General features: G+C 41.6%; 4 protein-coding genes across 5 annotated transcripts; 3 read left to right on the forward strand and 1 right to left on the reverse strand.

Moving 5' to 3' along the window:
- The first annotated feature begins 1,234 nt into the window (after window positions 1-1,234).
- rundc1 (RUN domain containing 1) lies at window positions 1,235-7,029 on the forward strand. The gene is made up of 5 exons (XM_083780638.1): window positions 1,235-1,740; window positions 3,877-4,035; window positions 4,214-4,412; window positions 4,757-4,852; window positions 4,976-7,029. Exons 1-5 carry the CDS (start codon window positions 1,336-1,338, stop codon window positions 5,836-5,838), a joined length of 1,722 nt encoding a protein of 573 aa, XP_083636764.1. The 5' UTR covers window positions 1,235-1,335; the 3' UTR covers window positions 5,839-7,029.
- A 1,360-nt stretch (window positions 7,030-8,389) lies between these two features.
- On the reverse strand, window positions 8,390-11,275 carry rpl27 (ribosomal protein L27). Its single transcript, XM_083780664.1, has 5 exons — window positions 11,230-11,275; window positions 10,549-10,631; window positions 9,992-10,161; window positions 8,758-8,868; window positions 8,390-8,555 (listed from the first exon to the last, which is right to left on the reverse strand). Exons 2-5 carry the CDS (start codon window positions 10,627-10,629, stop codon window positions 8,507-8,509), a joined length of 411 nt encoding a protein of 136 aa, XP_083636790.1. The 5' UTR covers window positions 10,630-10,631; window positions 11,230-11,275; the 3' UTR covers window positions 8,390-8,506.
- Window positions 11,276-12,567: 1,292 nt separating this feature from the next.
- On the forward strand, window positions 12,568-13,001 carry LOC310868550 (large ribosomal subunit protein eL14-like; the record flags this gene model as incomplete). Its single annotated transcript, XM_083779010.1, has 1 exon — window positions 12,568-13,001. Exon 1 carries the CDS (start codon window positions 12,573-12,575, stop codon window positions 12,999-13,001), a length of 429 nt encoding a protein of 142 aa, XP_083635136.1. The 5' UTR covers window positions 12,568-12,572.
- Window positions 13,002-15,447: 2,446 nt separating this feature from the next.
- On the forward strand, window positions 15,448-19,599 carry ifi35 (interferon-induced protein 35). 2 transcript variants are annotated; one of them, XM_083780651.1, is made up of 9 exons: window positions 15,448-15,470; window positions 15,966-16,043; window positions 16,234-16,392; window positions 17,111-17,227; window positions 17,531-17,681; window positions 18,225-18,334; window positions 18,467-18,650; window positions 18,741-18,850; window positions 19,165-19,599. In XM_083780651.1, exons 2-9 carry the CDS (start codon window positions 15,999-16,001, stop codon window positions 19,360-19,362), a joined length of 1,074 nt encoding a protein of 357 aa, XP_083636777.1. In that variant the 5' UTR covers window positions 15,448-15,470; window positions 15,966-15,998; the 3' UTR covers window positions 19,363-19,599. The 2 variants fall into 2 exon arrangements, with proteins under 2 accessions (XP_083636777.1, XP_083636776.1); XM_083780650.1 differs by lacking the exon at window positions 15,448-15,470 and adding an exon at window positions 15,495-15,683.
- The last annotated feature ends 2 nt before the right edge of the window (window positions 19,600-19,601 follow it).

Here is a 19,601-nt window from a genome sequence, read left to right on the forward strand (position 1 = left end):
TCAAAAAAATTCCGCCCAGATCTATACCCAGGATGAGTGCTCATAGACGGGTAGGGTTAGTGAGCAGACTCGGTCTCTCTGGAGTTTATACCCATAAACTACAAGGGAGACCTCTGGAGAGACCCCTACCCGCCTATGAGCACTCATCCAGATTGGCAAAATGGGTGAGTCCAAAAATGATCCATAAAACACCAGGGAGAGCTCCGGTCAGACCCATAACCACCTTTGAGCACTCATCGTGGGCATAGAATTGAGAAAAATTATCTCCAGAGAGACCGAGTCTGCTCACTAACCCTATGAGCATTCATCCTGGGTATAGAAAATTTGGGCAAAATGGGGGAGTCCAAAAATGATCCATAAAGCACCAGGGAGAGAATTGAGAAAAATTACCTCCAGAGAGACCGAGTCTGCTGACTAAACCTACCCGCCTTTGAGCACTCATCGTGGGCATAGATTTGGGCGAATAAATCTGATCTATAAATGAAATCATGAATGCCATGAATCATGATTAACTAACTAATGTTACGTCATGATTAAGTCATCATGAATTAATGATGAATTGTGATGAAATAATGCTTAACTAATGCCTAACTATGGTATTAGTTAAGCATTAGTTAATCATTGTTTCATGAACCTTATCTGCAAGTGTTACCAAATGTTCTGATGAATTGAAAATGGAGGACCCTGATCTGATGTAAACAAGTCTTATTAGAGAGCAGAGGCGTATCTACAAGGCGAGGGCAGGCGTCCGCCTATCCAAATCCATTACTGCCTGACCAAAATCCATACAATGAGAAAAGAAGAGGACAAATACAAGACCTGAGAACTATTAAAATGGACAGCTGATTGGCCGTTGCGGTAGAGCCCATTGGAATGTAAATTATTGCCTTTCAGCCTTTGTATCCTACTCGTCTGGCTTTTTCTTCTTTCATCCTCATAGAACTTTCTGTATTGACCTGTACTTTCGTTTGAACTGTACCCATTCTACAAATAACATTACATTATCATCAATCAATGATCAATCAAACTCCCAGTCAGACTGCTGTCAGTCAGCAGCACTCACCCCAGTGCGTAGAACAGTGTTTTGTGACCTCTCCTTCTTTAACAATACTCCTTAAGGAAAGAAGGAGAGTTGACGTTGCACTGTTTTCAACTATTCGCTCCTCCCCCTGTTTGACGTATGGAATCAAATCACCCCTGTCTCAAGATGGCGATGCACCTGCTTCATCGGCGGTAATCCCTAGTATGTGCGCTGTACAACCGTAGAAAACGAGTGGAAACCGTGCCATAACAAGCCGCACCGGGGTACTTTGATTACGGACTGAAAACTGAAACATGTCTACAGAAGAGCTGTCCACCTCGGACAGCGAAGGCGTTACAGCTGCTGGCGCCGGGAAGCGATGGGCGCCCGTCGGTGCCGTCGCCAGTCCCGAGGATGATGAGACCCGGAGTGCAGCGGACACTGCTTTGCCGAGGCTCAAAGCCTCGTCTTCGGCCGCGGAGGAAGAGGCGTCCGCCGCCAGGATGAGGAGACTGGAGGAGGAACAGGAGCTGGCGAACTCGTCCCTCCTCGCCCTCACGTCCCACTTCGCACAGGTGCAGTTCCGACTGAAACAAATAGTCCACGCTCAGAGCGACGACAAGGAGAGGATGTTGGTGGAGCTGGAAGAGTTCGCGTTTAAAGGGTGTCCTCATGTCGTGGGCTGCAGAGCGCAGGATGCCAAACAGCTGGAGAACGCGGTGAGAGTCTGGTTGTTGTGGTTGCTGCCTGGTACATTTTTCAAATGTTATTGTAGTATAGCTTACTGCCTTACTCGCTCAGTTAACATATTATGTGAGTGAATTAAGTGGATAAAACCAATCAATAGCAGATTATACAACTGAATTAGGCATAGTGTTCTATAAAAAAGAGAAATGAGAACAGTTTCCTGTACACCATATGAGCATAAATGTCCAAAACTGTAATTACATGTTTTTGTTGTGTCCACAGTTGATTCACTTTCTTTGTCGGGTTCCATTGTCTTGTCAAACAAAACAAGCCCCCTGAGGCACATTAGTGAATATAAATTAGCTAGCTGCATCTGCCATATCACCCAGTGGACATCAGTGGTCAAATGAGATGTCAACAGACTCAACACACACTGACACACATACACGTGCACACACACACACACACACACACACACACACACACACACATGTATGAATGCAAATTACATACAGTAGGCAACAACACTGACACACAGAACAGAGCAGCAGCCACTGTTCACAGGAAATTAAATTATCCTGCTGGGTGGCCGTGGCTGTCTGTAAGGCTGCTGATTAAAGCTTTGTGTCGGGCCTGTTGCGTCACACAACAGGACTGTTTGTGTTCCCTGAGATCTCTTATCTGAGGAGGAAATCGTCACAAAATGGTGGTGTTTGACAAAAGCGGGTGACTCAGAGTGCACAGGCTCAACAAACATGCCTCCAGCAGATCTGTAGTACCTATAGTATAATGGGCTTAATAGCTTCTATGTGTACAGCAGCATGGAACCCAAGCACTTAGGCCCTGCCGTTGTTTACTCTGCCCCTGGTCCATACCTCTTTCCATTTAGAGAGACCAAGCCTAGTTTAGGAGTTTATCTCCTTTTGTAATCATATTCCAATTATCTCTCTTCATGTTTTTCTCTTGTCACATGCTTTACATGTAGAAGGACCTGGTGAGTATGATTCCTATAGGTAGATTGTGTCAATAGATGTCATCGTTGTATTGTGCACATGTTTTCTGCATTAGGACTTCATTACAGGATTGATCAAACAGGCTGAACTTTGCTCATTGTTCAACATGCTGTGCCCACCATTTGTGGGAGGTAAATATATATTTAGCCATTCTCAAGAGTTTGTCCAATAATCTGTAAATTATTTGATTTGATTAGATTTTTATTTGGATCTCTTTTAGCCATTCGGCTAAGTCCAGTCAGAATTAAATTAAAACATTACAGAATACATTATATTACATTACAAAATACATTGCATTTCAAAAATACATTACAAATTACACTGATGCTAAAAGACAACAGTGAGTCATGTATTACAGCGTAACAAAAGTACCTATACCTCTAATCCTCTACATCATCCGCACACACTCACGCACACACTCACGCACACACAGGCACAGCATATGCCTGCCTACAGACAGATACAGTACATTCACCTATCTAATCTATACAGTGGACTATGCATGGCAGGGTCGTCCTCTTCCCTGAGCCAGCTGAAAACCTGACCGCATACCAACACAGAAACTAAAACAAAAAAAAACAAAGCTAAACTAAAATCACAACATACTGTAGTAATGAATCAATGAAAGCAATTCCAGCTAGAAGTTCCATAATTTAACTGCCCTAAAAATACAAGATCGGCTTCCCATACTAGTTTTTATTTTTGGTAGAACATAATTATCTTTGTGTCTTGATCTTGTGTTGACCTGATGTTTCTCGCGAACTAATGTTAATTTATTCTTTATGTTTACTGGTTTATTAGATGTTTTTATTTTTATAAATATTGCAAATTATACATAGTGCAAACATAATAGGCTAATGGGTAAAATTGTGTAAGCCTATATTGATTAATAGAATATTGTAGATATTTGATATTAGGTATAGCCCCTTATTTTCAGAAAGAAGTCCCCCGTACGTCAGTGCATTTGTTCCAGTGTAGCAGAACGTGCAGCTCTACTTGAAATTCTCTGTGATAAACGAGACACCGTGACCAGACCTCTCCTCTCTTGGCAGGCACCCACTGCCTGTGCCTCCATTCCTCTATGGAAAAGCCTACTGTAACTCCGTTCTGTAGATTTGTCTCTGTCTGACTGTGCTGTTCTGTTTGTCTTGTCAGAGTGAGAGGGAGAAGAGGGAGCGCCTGGAGGCTCAGAGGGAGAAACAGAAGGACCTCATTGTCCAGCTGAAGACTCAGCTGGATGACCTTGAACACTTTGCCTACCAGGAGGGAAGCTACGACGCCCTACCGCAGTCGGTCGTGATGGAAAAACAGAAGGTAGATACAGACTCAAAGCACATTCTATTGGGGGAACGAAACCTAGTTTATGTTAAATACGTTGCCTTCTGGTGTTTGTTTTTGCAAAATTCAAATTGTGTGTATAAGGTCACGTGTGCCACAGTGCACCGGCTGCATTGGCTACTCTAACATTAACCACCTGTCTTGCATGTTTCAGGTCATCATTGATGAGCTGATTAAAAAGCTGGATGTGAACCTGAATGAGGACATTGGGAACCTGTCGCCTGAGGAGCTGAGGCAGAGAGTAGATGCTGCGATTGCTCAGATCGTCAACCCAGCCAGGGTCAAAGAACAGCTGGTGGATCAGCTTAAAACCCAGATCAGGGACCTGGAGATGTTCATTAACTTCATCCAGGGTGTGTACTGTAGATCCACTTGGATCGGATGTTGGTCATTTAGTGGTTTATATTCATTTGGTGTCCACATATTTCCTTGTGTGTTTTGCTAGTCTGATTACACCATAGCTCTAATGCCATTGCTCCCGAAAAAAGTATTTTTTTCCCCGATGGAAAACAAATCCCTTTCTTTTCCTTTATAATGACACAACCCGTCTTTATATTTTCGCTGCAGAGGAGACGCTGGTCTGCATTTCATGCAAGGGCAGGACGCCAAGAGTGGCATAGCCTTAATCCAAGGCAGCAATGGCATTAGCGATATGGACCAGAGCTAATTATTATGTACCTTGCTCCTTTCCCAACAGATGAGGTGGGAAACCCTCTACTGTCCGATTGCGAACAGAGCCAGCAGCCACAGGCAGCAGGGACTAACCCCAGAGCTCCTGGGGTGAGGAAAAGAGGTCAGTCAGTCATTGTATACCTCACACTAACCGTAGTCGGCATTCACATGATTATATTCTAGTCCCCTGGGCAGTTGTGGACATATTGTACATATTCTGACGGATCTCCTCTTCCTGCCGTAGTGGACCCAGAGCAAGCCCAGAAGATACGGGAAACAGGCCTGCAGCTTATCCAGAAGGCACTGGCTGTGCTGCAGATCTTTGCTCTTAGCCAGTTTGGCTGTGCGTCCGGGCACGTTCCCCAGAACGTGTGGTCTCAGGGGGAGACAGGACAGGACTATGGCCCCTTGCTGCAGCGTCTGGAGGCAGCTGTGGACAAGGTGCGCGTGCAAGCTTCGTGCAGACAATCTTCTGTCGAGCATGTGGTGAACTACACCAGTAATCCCTCCCTGGGGCCCCGAGATGATCTGACAACGTCTGTGAGGAAGGAACTGGCTGTCACCCTCAGAGATCTGCTGGCCCACGGCCTCTACACGCCCTCCCAGGGCATGAGCCTGGTGCTCGCACCCATCTCCTGCCTGCTTCCTTACAGACCGGGTCCACAAACCATGCACCCCTGGGAACTCTTTGTCAGCTATTACCATTCCAAGAATGGAAAAGCCTTTGTGGAGACACCAGCCCGCCAGCTGTCACAGTCCTTTAGTCTGCCTCTGGGGGGTGGCCCAGTCACCATCACTCCTAAACAGTCGTTGCTGTGGGCCATTCACACTGTGCTTAAGGAGCATGGACGCTACAAACGAAGTGCGGACTCTGAGTTTAAGGCACTAGTGTGTATGGCCCTAAATGAGCAACGGCTAGTGTCGTGGCTTAACCTGTTGTGTAAGTCAGGAACACTCATATACCCACACTACCAGCCTTGGAGCTATATGGCCCAGACTGGTTTTGAAGGGGCCCTGCGATCCCTCGGTCGCATCAGCCACCTCAAATTCAACCTCCCGGTGGACCTGGCTGTTCGGCAACTCAAGAACATTAAAGACGCTTTCTGAAACGGACCAAAGTGGCCAACATATCATGGATTCATCAGGAAGGGCAGAAGAGATACATTTGTTTCCTTTAGGCCTATATGTTATGTTTCCTTTAGGCCTATATGTTATGTAACATCTATATGTTCTGTAACATGATTCTCTATATTTATGGTTACCCTGTACTGTCCTTACCTGGAAATTAAGACTACTAATGCCTTTATTCCTGAAGTATTGCACCTTTTACTCTACCACACCCCTTAAAGAAGTTACTTAAACAGCCAGTCGACTAAGATACAGTAACGTTTGTTATGTGTACATGCATGGATGATTCAACTGTGTGTTGTGTAAATCAACTTGACATGGTCACTAGCCCACAATTCTGAGATGTCACAGGGACTGGAATAGCATGGATACTTGTACTGTTACATGCCTTAGAATGAAGAATGAGATTACTTCTTCATTAGTAAAACCATTGTGAGCTGTGCTTATTATACCATGTCCCTCTGTAGATGATATTATCTTGACCTATGCAACGGAACAGATGTTGTGGGATGAGGTCTGTCGCTGATGGGATGCATGGTTACCAGTGAGACATTTCATTTGCTGCATATGCTGTGGCTGCTACACAGAAAACAAAAGCTTGCCACATATTCTGGTGCTTGTGTTGTTTTCTGATTTCTACAGTGAAAAGATTCGTTTTTGTGGCAAATCAGCTCTTGAATTTGTAGCAATGTATTAGGCTAAACGGTGCACTCAGGACAATAGGAGATAGAGACGGTGGTATATGGTACATTACAGGAAACGTGTGGTAAGGTATTAATTACCCTTGGTGAGTAATGTTCCTCTCTTGAGACTATTTAGATTTTGTCAGTTCTTGCACATCGTGTTGACATGACCTTAAACCCTGTATTAACTGCTGCTTTTTTCTATTCTAAATGGTGACATTTGAAAGAAAATTATGTATGTAAACAAAACAATTTAAATCATTATGTATTGCTACATATTTCATTCAAAATCTAAGGTGATTGTTGGATGTGAAAGGTTTTAAATGTTAGTTTTCTTTTAAATGAGGAAATTAAATCTTTTATCTTCTTGTGACATGTGAATCACATGTAGTCTATCCTGAAATACTGAATGTAAAAAAAAAAAACCCAGATGCTGTCAAACTGACTCATGTTGTGCCTGTGCCACATTAAAGTTTGTTCATAACTATTGTTTGTTTTCTCAATTTCCCATGTCTGCGGTACTGTATGTAGACAACACTGTAGAACTGTGTTGATGGAGAATGATCATTGAATGGTTATTACTGAAACTAGGAACCGATCTATCTACAACATTTGAGAATTGTGAAAACAAAGGAACCTAGCTTCTGTAAATGTGATTGAAATTGTGTTTCACTTTTTGGTTGTGTAAAATTAAATGCACCATACTGACCCATTTCTAAAATATTAGCGCAACTTCAACTTTGACCCCTTTATCACATGGAACTATTTTTTGGCCATAGTGATATGGACACAAATTATAGTTCCATGTGATAGAGGGGTCAAAAATGAACAAAAGTTGCACTAATATTTTAAAAATAGGTCAATACAAATGCCCAGTGCCCCCCACAAAATGCCAGAAACTACTTTATTTCATCAAAACTGGAGCAGAACTCCCACCACAGGACTGTCAATAAATACAGTTGCAACCCCTATATTAATGGCAAGTATTTCATACAGCTCAAGTTTAAAAAAATCACACCCGTGTGAAGTGAAAGGCACTCTTATCATTATACATCAGCTTATGAACAACTGAATTTGGTTTGCTTGTCTACTGATGTAGATTTTCCCGGCTTTAAGCCGGGAAAATAGACAGTAACAGTATCCTCTACACATTCTCCTGGTACCTGTTGTGTATGGCAACTCTGTACACATTCACTTAGCCTCCTGGTATCTGGCAACCAGATTGTTGGAATACTGGTACTTAAATTTTCAAATAGTGGTATTATACAATGATACTGAATTTCCATTGTGGTCCTGTGTATAAAATTCAGACAAAGACAAACATACCAGACATCAACACTAGTAACAACAAAACATAATACTGTATGTAGGCTACAGAAAACAGTTGGGTGTGCCGATTTTAAAGCAGACGGGGACAGAGCCGAGGAAAGACTAGTTGAAAATGACAGCTCCCAAACTTTTCAGGCCTAGACCCCCATATTTGAAGTGCGGTGCAGACAAGCGCTTGGAATTGTAGACATTACATTTATAATGGTTGTAATATTTGACATAAAGTAAATAAATTTACATTTATCTATTTTTAAGTGCAGTTGTATTGGTCCTCATAGCAACTTGCGGAAACTTATTAGATTACACATTTGTAACATTTAAAAAACTTGCCAGTTTTTAAAATCCATTATGAGATCCATTAACGCAATCAGTTATTCCCAGAATCATACACCAAGTAGTGGATAAAAAGGCCATTTCATTATACACTGATGTTGGCCGGTTCAGTTTTAGGAGCCAACCATACACCCGTTTATCTGGGACTTGGGAACACAACTGTAAAAACCAACAGTACCATAAGATGTCAATACAACAAACAGATTTTATTCAAGCCACACCCAAAACATGACGAATATAAAAAGAAAAAAGACAAGTCATGTGATCAATTTTTGTACATTTATTTGTAGAACCAAGGTAGCCTAGAATCTAAGTTTTTGGAAGAACCACTTGTTCTTGCCGGTCTTGTACCTGTGGGGGAAAAACAAACAAGACTTTAGAAAGTATTTACATCATAAGGAGCCGTCTATTTTCATGCCAAGACAAGGTTGTTAGACCTGATATTTGTTGGTAACACTTTGACAGAAGACAAGTGGATTTTATGTCCATGTACATTTCCACAAAGACCCAATAGAAAAACAATTTGCTCACAAAAAACAAATAACAGTCTTACCTCTCCTCAAACTTGACCTTGGCTTCCCGCCTGGCCTTTCTCTTGAGGGCAGGGTCCCTGAAGATGTCTTTATTGACGACGGTTTTGTCGAGGGGGATGTCGACTGAGTATCTGAAAAAGAATTACTCCATTAGTCAAGAGCCCATGAAAGCCTTTTTTGAACATTGTTCAATGTATTTCCTAATCATGCACACAAACCATAATCTGCTTTTCATTTAAAGTCAAATCTACGTAGTCGAGGGGCAACATTGAGCAGAGTAATTACAGGGACTGAGAGTTGTGACTGAGCATATCTAATAAAAGATTTTTATTTGTATTAATAAATAGATTACCAGTCCATAATTTGTATTGTTGACCCATTCCTACCATATAGAGCAACTTCCATTCAACTTTGACTCCTGTCACATGGAACAATGGTTTTGTGCTGCTGCTGGCGTAGAGATACTGGACACAAAAAAATAGTTCCATGTGACTGAGTTTTAAGTTGAACTATATGGTTGAAATAGGTCAACAATACCAATGACGCTAGTTTTGTCTATTCATTCATTTTTAATGGGTGGCCCCCAGACCCACACAAAATGACCGCAACTACTTAATATTCACCAAAACAAGAACTCCTACCACAGGACTCAGGGAATCAATATTGCAATGCAACCACTATATTATGGCAAAAAATATGAACCAACACTGTAAAGCCTAAACCACACTAAAGGGTCAGGTTGGGACAAATCGTTTCAGGTAGACTATACCAATGAAACCCATGTGGTTTGGGCTTTAGATCTGGGGAATCAGTAGTTCTCACTCATAGCTACAAAACTGTAGATGTACAAGCTTGTCGTTTTTGAATAGCCAATGGAACAATCTAAAATGACAGATGTTTTCCTGGTTTTAATGGGTTATTATTAGATGTTTGCTTTTTTCTCTCAAACCGGAGTTTACCGTTATGTGCACTACATAATCCCCCGATTGCAATTACGAGTCATTTATCATGATTTGTAGTGCAATTAATGGACAACAAAAATGTACAGTTGCGACTACTCCATAAACCAAAGTGGTACACTCATGCGTGTAAAAGAACAGAACTGCCAAAGGGATTTTAGAAGTGTTGGATGGTCTATGACCAAACTGTTAAATCTCTAATTTCAACATAATCTGTTATAAATAAGACAATTCTTTTGTTATAGAAAACACCTTATTAGATGGAACCATTATCCACATCCAACCTGGTACTGACCTGGTGGGCATAAGGTGATTGTAGTTGAACACCTTCACAAAGGCCTTGATCTTTGACCTCTTGGCAACCTTCTTCTTGCTCATGGTTGCAGTCACCTTGCGAGGGTAGCGGTCGATCCCCGAGACCAGAGCGTGGCTGTAGGGCCGGTCAGATGTGCCATCATCGATGTTCTGCAAAGAGAAGCAAAACGTGTTGACAGTGTGCAACAAGACAATCTAGGCCAGTCCATAGAGCAGTAGTTCTTTGGGCTACTTCCACTGAATGACCAATTAGCAGTGTATAATTTTAAACTCACGACGTTTCAATCTGAATTAAATTCAGTAGGTGGATACAACTTGAAATGCATGCATGGTGTATGTAATGCTTTATTTGTCATTGCAGAAATTCATTTTACATTAAGCAGCCATCAGGACACAAAATCACAACAAATACATTACACAATACAGATCACACAATACTACACAGCTCCTTACAGAGATGAAATAGAATAGGCTACCAGTGCATGATTCACATATATTTTAAGCACTATAACATTAGTGTAGACAAGTAGACTTTACCTTTACTATGACGGCTTTACGCCCGGCGTAGCGTCCAGCCAGAACCATCACCACCTTGCCAGGTTTCATGAACTTGCCCATATCTGTCAAACAAAACACCGTAAGCTCTCTCATAAACACAACACATTAAAGTCTAGTTACCGGAGGCTTTGTATGCCGTTGTGTGCACCGCACAAGCAAACAATGTTATGTTAAATCGCTTGCGGCTTGAGTTATTATGAATATTGGTTTTGAAGCAGCCAGCTGAGCCAGCTTGATTAGCAAGCTGAGCTAACATTAGCCACAATACTTAGCCAGTGGCTGCTTAACGCCGGTTGCGACCACTTAATGTTATTATATATTATAAATGTTTCTAGTAGACAACAGATCATTGTGGTCAGATTACGTGTTGAAAGCAGGTCGGTGTTCAGACCATGGAAGCTAAAAAAAACCCAGCTACAGCTCAAGACTGTAATCAACAGAGCATCTACGTGTAGGAAGCTGCCATGTTGGAAATGACGGCTACATAGACCAACTTAAAACATCGTTTATTTTCCTCCACTGAAAAATGGAAATGAACAGAAATAGAAACATATCTGAGCTTCATGTATGTTCACTACACATACGGCGTAAATAAAACAATTAAAATGACTAGGTTTAGGAGGATGATTGAAGATTATAAAAATGAGGAATATAACTCACTGGTGCTGTTCTGACCACCGCTAACAGGAAAGGAAGTTGGAAAGGATTCTTTTTACCTTTCAAGACAAACTGGTAGACGTCACTTCCTGCTGAACCTTCAGAATAAACGTCGTCAGAAATGTGTTTATTTTTTTCCTCTTGATGTTTGATGATTGTGGTGATATAACACAAATCAACAGGAAATAAAATCACACCCTTGTGAAGTGAGGGGCGCTAATATATTAAAGTCTAACTCATGTTGATTAGGTGATGTAATGGTGATGTAAAACAAACGGTGCCAACACAAACATTAAATGCCATTAACAATAAAGAGACATGATGTAATGAGGGACAATATGACATATGTTTTCCCTTCATTGTCAATGGCGTTGAACTGAATGTGTCAAACTGACATTGAGCCTATGACATGTGTGGCTTCCCCCCAGTAGGCTACCTTCACATTCAGTAGATCCTGTTATTTATTTGTGGCCAGATGTAATTTCCTGGGGTTAATTAGGACTATAATAAATAAAATAAAAATAAATCGCCATAATATTTTGTAAAAAAATACATATTTAGCCCCATGCTCGAATGCCCCTACCCCCCTGTACAAAACAGCTAAAATCCCTAAAACGAAAGAAAGCAGCAAATGGAAAAAAAAAGAACACTCATCTTTTACTTTCTCTAATGACATCCTAAAACATGAACCTTGGTTGAAAAAAACTAAAGTTGTCCTTTAAGGAACTTTGAAGGAATTCACACATACAATAAGCTCCAGTATGATGCCAGTAAAACAGTTTTTTCACCCTTTTACAGTGAATTCCAATATTCGTATTGGATAAACACTTGTCCACCGACCAAACACTATCAATCACTGTCAATCAAGATAAAATTACTTTAGAGCGTTAAGATAACCACAGAAAAATCTTTTCTGGAGTTGTGCTAATGTGGATTTACGTTGTTGCTGCCATGCCATGCATGTGAAGGACCCTCATACATAGACTCTGAGATCATCGAACTGGTGTCAATTTGGCCATCGATCCCAACTAAAAAAGCCTTGTGGAGCACGTAACGAAGGCTTACACCTAGAGCTCCATAATATATGGGGACAAAATAGCCAGCCCCATGTATGGAGACAACGGCAATATCCAGCGCTGACATCAGACTGATGGAGAAACCCTAACCCCATGTGGGTTAGTGGGTATACAGGTGTGGCATCGTCATGGTGATACGAAGGCCTACTCAGTTGGCTGGCCAGCCAACTGACGATGCCAGCCTGGCATCGTCATCATGACACGCATCTAACGAACCATATAAAAGGATCAGAAGGGCTTTATTTCCTTTTCTGCTCACGGACTGCAATCATGGTGTTCAAGCGCTATGTCGAGATCGGCCGTGTCGCCTACATCTCTTTTGGGCCACATGTCGGCAAGCTTGTGGCCATCGTCGATGTCATCGACCAAAACAGGGCTCTGGTTGATGGCCCCTGCACGGACGTGAGACGGCAAGCCATGGCCTTTAAGTGCATGCACCTCACTGACTACGTGATCAAAGTACCACACAGTGCCCGTCAGAAATTTGTGAGGAAAGCATGGGAGGAGGCACAGGTCAATGAGAAGTGGGCCGAAAGCAGCTGGGCAAAGAAAATTGAGGCCAGACAGAAGAGGGCCGCAATGAGCGACTTCGACCGCTTCAAAGTAATGAAGGCCAAGAGGATGAGGAACAAGATCATCAGGACTGAAGTAAAGAAGCTAAAGAAGGAGGCCGCTGAGGAACAAGATCATCAGGATTAAGTTGTCTCGACTTGTTAAAAAAAATGACCAATGGGGTCCCCGGGGGATGGATCCTGGTGCAGCAAGCAGCTCTGCGTGACTCTTGGATGGGACACAATGGCTTAATTCATTCATACTGTATATTAAAGTATTAAGTGTCCTTGGGTGATCAGTGTCAGTGGGGTGACCTGAAACTGGCACTGAATGTATAAATAATGTTTTATGTTGTTCTTATAATCTACAGTACATGTGCATCCTCACATGTACTGTAGATTATAAGAATCACACCTGTGTGAAGTGAGGGGCACTCTTATCATCTTACAACATTGAGAAGCCAATAAGAGACCACTTTTATCCTGACATACATACCCAACCGACTCGTTAGCATTGCACCAATCACAGTACCTTTTACTCACCCAAGATATCATCAATAGCCAATAAGGGCACATTATGGTATCATTTTTGGAGTGCTGCAACCACTCCAAGGAACAGCAATGTCCGTGTTCACCTATGTATGTGTTCATGTGTGTTAATGAGCACCATAATGAGTACCAGTAGGGGCGCTGTTTGCCAGAAACAGAGAGACAGTGCTGCACTGTTGCCTGCTAATGAGAGAAAGAGAGAGGGAGAGAGGGGAGGGGGGGGGGGGGGGAGAGAGGGAATTGCACCACTCGGTTCACACGGGTGTGATTTTTCCCCTGACAAAGACTAATTTATTAAAGTCTAACTCATGTTGCTATGATTAGATGATGTAATGAATAATTTCATTTTCTTCATTGTCAATGGTGTTTTTAAAACAAACAATAAAAGAAAAACTTGCCCGTTTATCAATCTATCAATCTATCTTTAATATATATTATTAAAAAAAATGTAAAACAAAAATCTCTTTATTGTTAATGGGATTTAATGTTTGTCTTAGTGACTAAACAAACATTAAATTCTCTTCATTGTCAATGGTGTTTTTAAAACAAACAATAAAATAAAAACTTGTCTGACGATTCTTGCCCGTTTATCAATCTATTTTTATGTGCAAGTTGTATTTTACAGTAATCTTCACTGTGATAAAATGAATAAAGTATGAATCATAAAAAAGTAATCACTGTGATATCACCATATAGCCACTTTACACATTTGTCACCTTCAAAAATGTGCAATTTCCATTATCAGTTATTCCCAGAATCTTAGACCAAGTAGTGGAAGAGAGAGGTAGAGACAGAGAGAGGGTGGAGAGCGATAGAGACAGAACACACACAGAGAGAGAGAGAGAGAGAGAGGGGGTAGAGAGAGGTAGAGACAGAACAGAGAGAGAGAGGGGGTAGAGGGGTAGAGAGAAGTAGAGACAGAACAGAGAGAGAGAGTAGAGAGAGATAGACAGAACACAGGGAGAGAGAGAGGGGTAGAGAGATAGAGACAGAACAGAGAGAGAAGGGGTAGAGAGAGGTAGAGACAGAACAGAGAGAGAGAGAGAGAGAGAGAGAGAGAGAGAGAGAGGGGGGGGGGGGGGTACGGCTTGCCAGAGAGAGATCTATATACCCACGGATATAAGCCTGTACTTTGAGATTTTTCCTGTACTTTTAAACAGAGAGAGAGAGAGAGAGGGGGGCGGGGGGGGGGGGGGGGGGGGTAAAGTGTCTAGTTATAGTGAGAGTTGATCGGGGGCCCAATACATTTCCACAAGACCTATTTGCTCAAAAAAATTACTGAGTCTCACCTCTCCTCAAACTTCACTTCTCGCCTTTGCATTTCAGGGCAGGGGTCCCTAAAGACATCCTTGTTGACTGTTGACAACAGTTTTGTACAGAGGAATGTCCACAGAGTATCTGTAAAATAATTAGTCCATAGTCCATTAGTCAAAAGCCCATAAAAGCTTATTTTGAATATTGTTCAAGGAATTTCCTGATGATGCACTTTAATCTGCTTTTCATTTAAAGGCAAATCTACCTAGTCAAGTGGCAACATTGAGCGGTGTAACTAGGCGACTGGGGTAGTGACTGTGTGCATATCTCAAGGCAGCACTGCAGCAGCATAGTTCTTGTCATTATAGGGTACATTTTTATGTATTCTGTACTTACTAGGTAAATACATGTTCAGGTTATGACTGAGTCATTCTTGTTTAGTATAAATTTCTATAAAGTATTTGTCATATCTTCCCTGTACACCTTTTGTTTACAAAGCCTGAAGCTAAACAAATGTAATTTTCATGGATAAAGTTCCAATGTTCAACAACGAACACAATTAAATTGTTAATGAACAGTTTGGATCTGGTCAGTCACCCTACCCCCCATCTGCCCAGCACCTTCCCTCAGCCATGAGGACAAGGGTCGACTGCAACAGCTTAATGACATTGTTCCAAACTAGTTGCAGGCTCAACCAGTGACAAGCCAGACCGCCCTCCAGTGGAGACACCTTTGTATTACAAGCCATCCTGTTTAGTTGGTGGCGAAATAGAAACCGAAACGTATTTCAATTTAGTACACATCGACACAACTGGTGAGTTCAGACCGTATACCTAGCTAGCATGTGACGTTATTTATTACCCTAGTCAAATCCTTTTTGACAATTTGATTAAACTTGTTATTAAAACCAATGAACGTTCAGTTTTAACTACACGTTGAGGACTATTATAGATTGAGTTAAATCGAGTCTAGGCTACTCAAGATTTAAAGATCGTGGGCCCTTTTGCGTACCATGTCTTCCGATGAGGTGAGGAAAAAATCAAGTGTGTGTGTGTGTGTGTGTGTGTGTGTGTGTGTGTGTCTGTCTGTCTGTCTGTCTGTCTGTCTGTCTGTCTGTCTGTCTGTCTGTCTGTGTGTGTGTGTGTGTGTGTGTGTGTGTGTGTGTGTGTGTGTGTGTGTGTGTGTGTGTGTGTATCTTACATAAGACATTTACTAATTTAGACGATTGAGGTGAGGTCAACCCTATCTGGGTGTTTATTGTGAAAGTGATAAATGTGTGAATATGTTTTCCCCCTCTACTGGCCTCCAGGACTTTACAATTGTGTCAGAAAACAGGCAGCCCATGGAGACCTTGGAGGGAATCAAAAAGTCAATCAGCAATTACAAGGTGGATTACAAAACGTTATAAAAAACAATTATTAGAATAATTATATTGCATGACTGCATTTCTATTGAGTGTCACTTTTGAAGATGCTAAACTAAACTCTCTCCCCCTATCAGTTCTTTACCCTGAGCAGTTGATTGGTTATGAACACTGCTAATGAAATACAAGGATTCATTACATCCTCTGTCCACAGCTGCAATATGAGCAACTCCTCCATGAACAGAAGGAGCTCTCTGATTCCAGGGATGACCAAAAGGACACAGCAGAGAAGTTCAGGCAGCGCTCTCAAAAACTCATCGTGTCTTTGGAAGATGACCAGCATGCCCATACCAAGGACCTTGATTTCCAGAAGGTAAGGCAAGGAAGTACATTGTTGTCCTTGAAAGGCATGCCAATCAGTGTCTTAAAAACAGGTTCACATCATTGTAGCAGCAGATCGACAAGCTCACAATGCATCGCGCTGCAACGCGTTGTGAGCTTGTAGATCAGCTATTTTCAGCTAAAGCTTTCCCCACAATAACATAAAACAGAAGAGACAGTAGTATATAGCCCAGAGGGACTCTGGTCCTCCATATAGGATTTAAGTGGTTAAAACCATAGAGGTTGCTGACTGTTCAACCCAGATTCGGCACAAACATGGGACTAAATTATTTTCGCTCCTATGCCACCAAAATGTGGAACGCCCTACCAACAGCCATTAAGACATGCAGATCCCTTGACTCCAGACTCCTTCAAAACCGCTCTCAAAGGGCATCTACGGATGGCTGCAATTCGAAACTGGCCCCCCGTTAAATCTGAATCCCCCTGTCCCCTTTCCCCCTTACTGTATATGTTTCCTTTCCCTTTGTACCTCCTTTTTTATATAGAAGTATATATTTGTACGTCTCTAAATGATTGAAAAGGGTGGACCCTGTTGTAAACAAGTGTAATGCTTTATCAGTGTGTCGTCCACAGTCCACAGTCTTTGTATTGAGTTGTGGTTTCATGTGAAATGTACCCATTCTGCAAACTGTTAATAAATACTTCATTCAATCAATCAGACTATTGACCGATGTTTTTCCTCCCACTAGGAGAAGCTACACAACCTACAGCGACAGGAAAGCCAGCTAAAGAGTGAGCTCGAGGTGTCGGAGGCTGCCCTGGAGGAGACAGAGGCAAATAACAGTAGACTAAAACAACAGACTGATGTAAGACACTGGTTCTGAAACTTTTCATGTTATGGTGGACCCCCAACTTAATATGTATTTGTACCAGGGACCCCGATGCAAGATGTGTGTTGTTAAAATGTTTTACAAAAAAAATACACAAACAATCAGTCAATGTAACCTGTAGTTACAAATGGAAACAAATTATTACACTAACGATTTCTACTGTGAGATATCACCCCTGGCTATACATTGTGACTTTCTTTATTGTATTTATTTCTTTATTTATTGTGCTATTGTATTGTATTGTGCCTAATCCATTAACACAGTATATTCTGATCATAGTTGTCTAAAGCTGATGTGCCTGAAAAGAAGGTGGTCTTTTCTGGAGCGACTGGGGATGCAACAACCAGTACACAGACATTTGACATGAAGGCCCATATAGTCTATCCAATGGAGGGAGGGACTGCACTGATTACTTTTGAGGATGAAATAGGTGAGGTTGTGATTTGATCGTGATATTTTCTATATGTTAACAAATTAGCAGGGTTTATCTATGCAAGGTAACATAGGTATATGCCTAAATAGCAATGGACATGGTTTTCTGCCAACCAGGATCCTGGTGAATCATGACCATAAAACCTTTGATATTGTGAAAAAATAAATATATATACACAGAATCAAAGGTATTATGGTCATGATGTAAATCTCTATGGGAAAAATGAATGGCAGATCTTTCAGTGGTGCCAGAAAACCATGCCCACTGCTATGTCATATACCGGTAGGCTTTCATGACTTAATCAGTAGTCCTGCATTTTCTGAAGAAAACACCGCAGTCAGTCAACTATTTGAAAACATGTTAAATGGTTTTACAGTCTAGTCAAATACACATGGCTACAGTTTGAACACGTACAAGCCCCAATAGTAATTCCTGTTGGAATCTGTTGGGAGTTCATGCACCTTTCTTAAGAGTGACTGCTTTATTGTGGTTATTGTGGACTGAATGACTGTTTTGAATGAATGAATGTTTTGTGATCAGTGGCCCAGAAAATCCTAGACATGAAGAATCACAAGGTTGACCTTGGAGACGAGTGTGCTATCACTTTGGAAGCAAAACCAATTCAGCTGATGATGCCCCGCATTGTTGAGGTACTGAATTAGAAGGTGAAGGAATAGGTTCATTGAGAAATAAATCAGGGTTTCAGCTTGAAGTCAATTTAGCTAACCTAGACCTTGGTATTCCTATTATGTATGTATTTTATATGTCTCTCTCTCGCTCAGATGGACACCCAGGTTTGTCCTCGGCGTATCCTGGTCTCCAATCTGCCCAAGAAGGACTGTGATATTCTGCTGGACAAGCTGGAGATCTACTTTGGGAAGCGCCGCAACGGGGGAGGGGAGGTGGAGGACTGTGACATGCTGCATGACTCTGGCAATGTGGTCATCACTTTTGTTGAGAAAAATAGTGAGACACTTCTAATTTTGGACGATACATATCAGCAATATCCCCCGTTAAGGGCAATTTACTTGTATTAAATGTGCCTGATCTTTTCAGTTGCCAACTATTTGGCTGATAAGCACTACCATGAAGTGGAATTTGAGAAGGGGAAGAAGCAAAGAGTGAAGGTGACTCCTTTCTTGAATGGAGAGATCACAAAGTTAAAGGTAATCAGTTTCTTTAAATTCAGAAGGGCGCAAAAGAGTTTAACTTACTCATTTGTTTTGAGTTACTGAGTAACTGAGTAGAAGTTATATTGAATCTTTTTTAATGATTTCTTTCTGCCTTATATTGCTTAGGCTCTATGAATCTATTAGTTATTAGATATGTGTGTTTTGGCTTTGTTTCTAGGAGGGCCTTTCTGCTTTTCTGACATGCTCTTGTAAAATGTGTTTATTGTAATGTACAGTGTCCTTGGGGTTACTTAGAAATGCTAATAAATAAAGTATAAATGTGTGGTTTTGTGTCTATTCCCTATCAGAATGAGCAGGCAGTGTGTGCTCGTACTGTGCTGCTGACGGGCATCCCTTCCATCATGGAGCAAGATAACCTGCAAGACCTGCTTGAGATCCACTTCCAGCAGGCCAGTAACGGTGGAGGGGAGGTGGACGAGTTCCTCTACAATCCCCTGGGTCAGCGCACCTTGGCCCTGTTCGATGAGGATTGCCTTAATGTGTAGAGCAACAGCGATGGTGCACTGTGGCATCACTTTATATTTGATGTGTTAATTATTGTTTACACTCACGTCGTCTATTAAAGATGGATGGAGGTTTGAGTGATTTGGGCCTTCCAAAGATGGTGTTATTATTTCACCATGTCATTTTGGGTGAAGAGTTTGTTGTTTTTTTGGAAAAGTATTTCAAAATATCTTGAAATGTTATATATTTTTGAATGGACATACCGGTACTCTTGTTGTAT

This window comes from Protomyctophum parallelum, assembly GCF_964188405.1.
Source record: "Protomyctophum parallelum genome assembly, chromosome: 13".
NCBI lineage: Eukaryota > Metazoa > Chordata > Actinopteri > Myctophiformes > Myctophidae > Protomyctophum > Protomyctophum parallelum.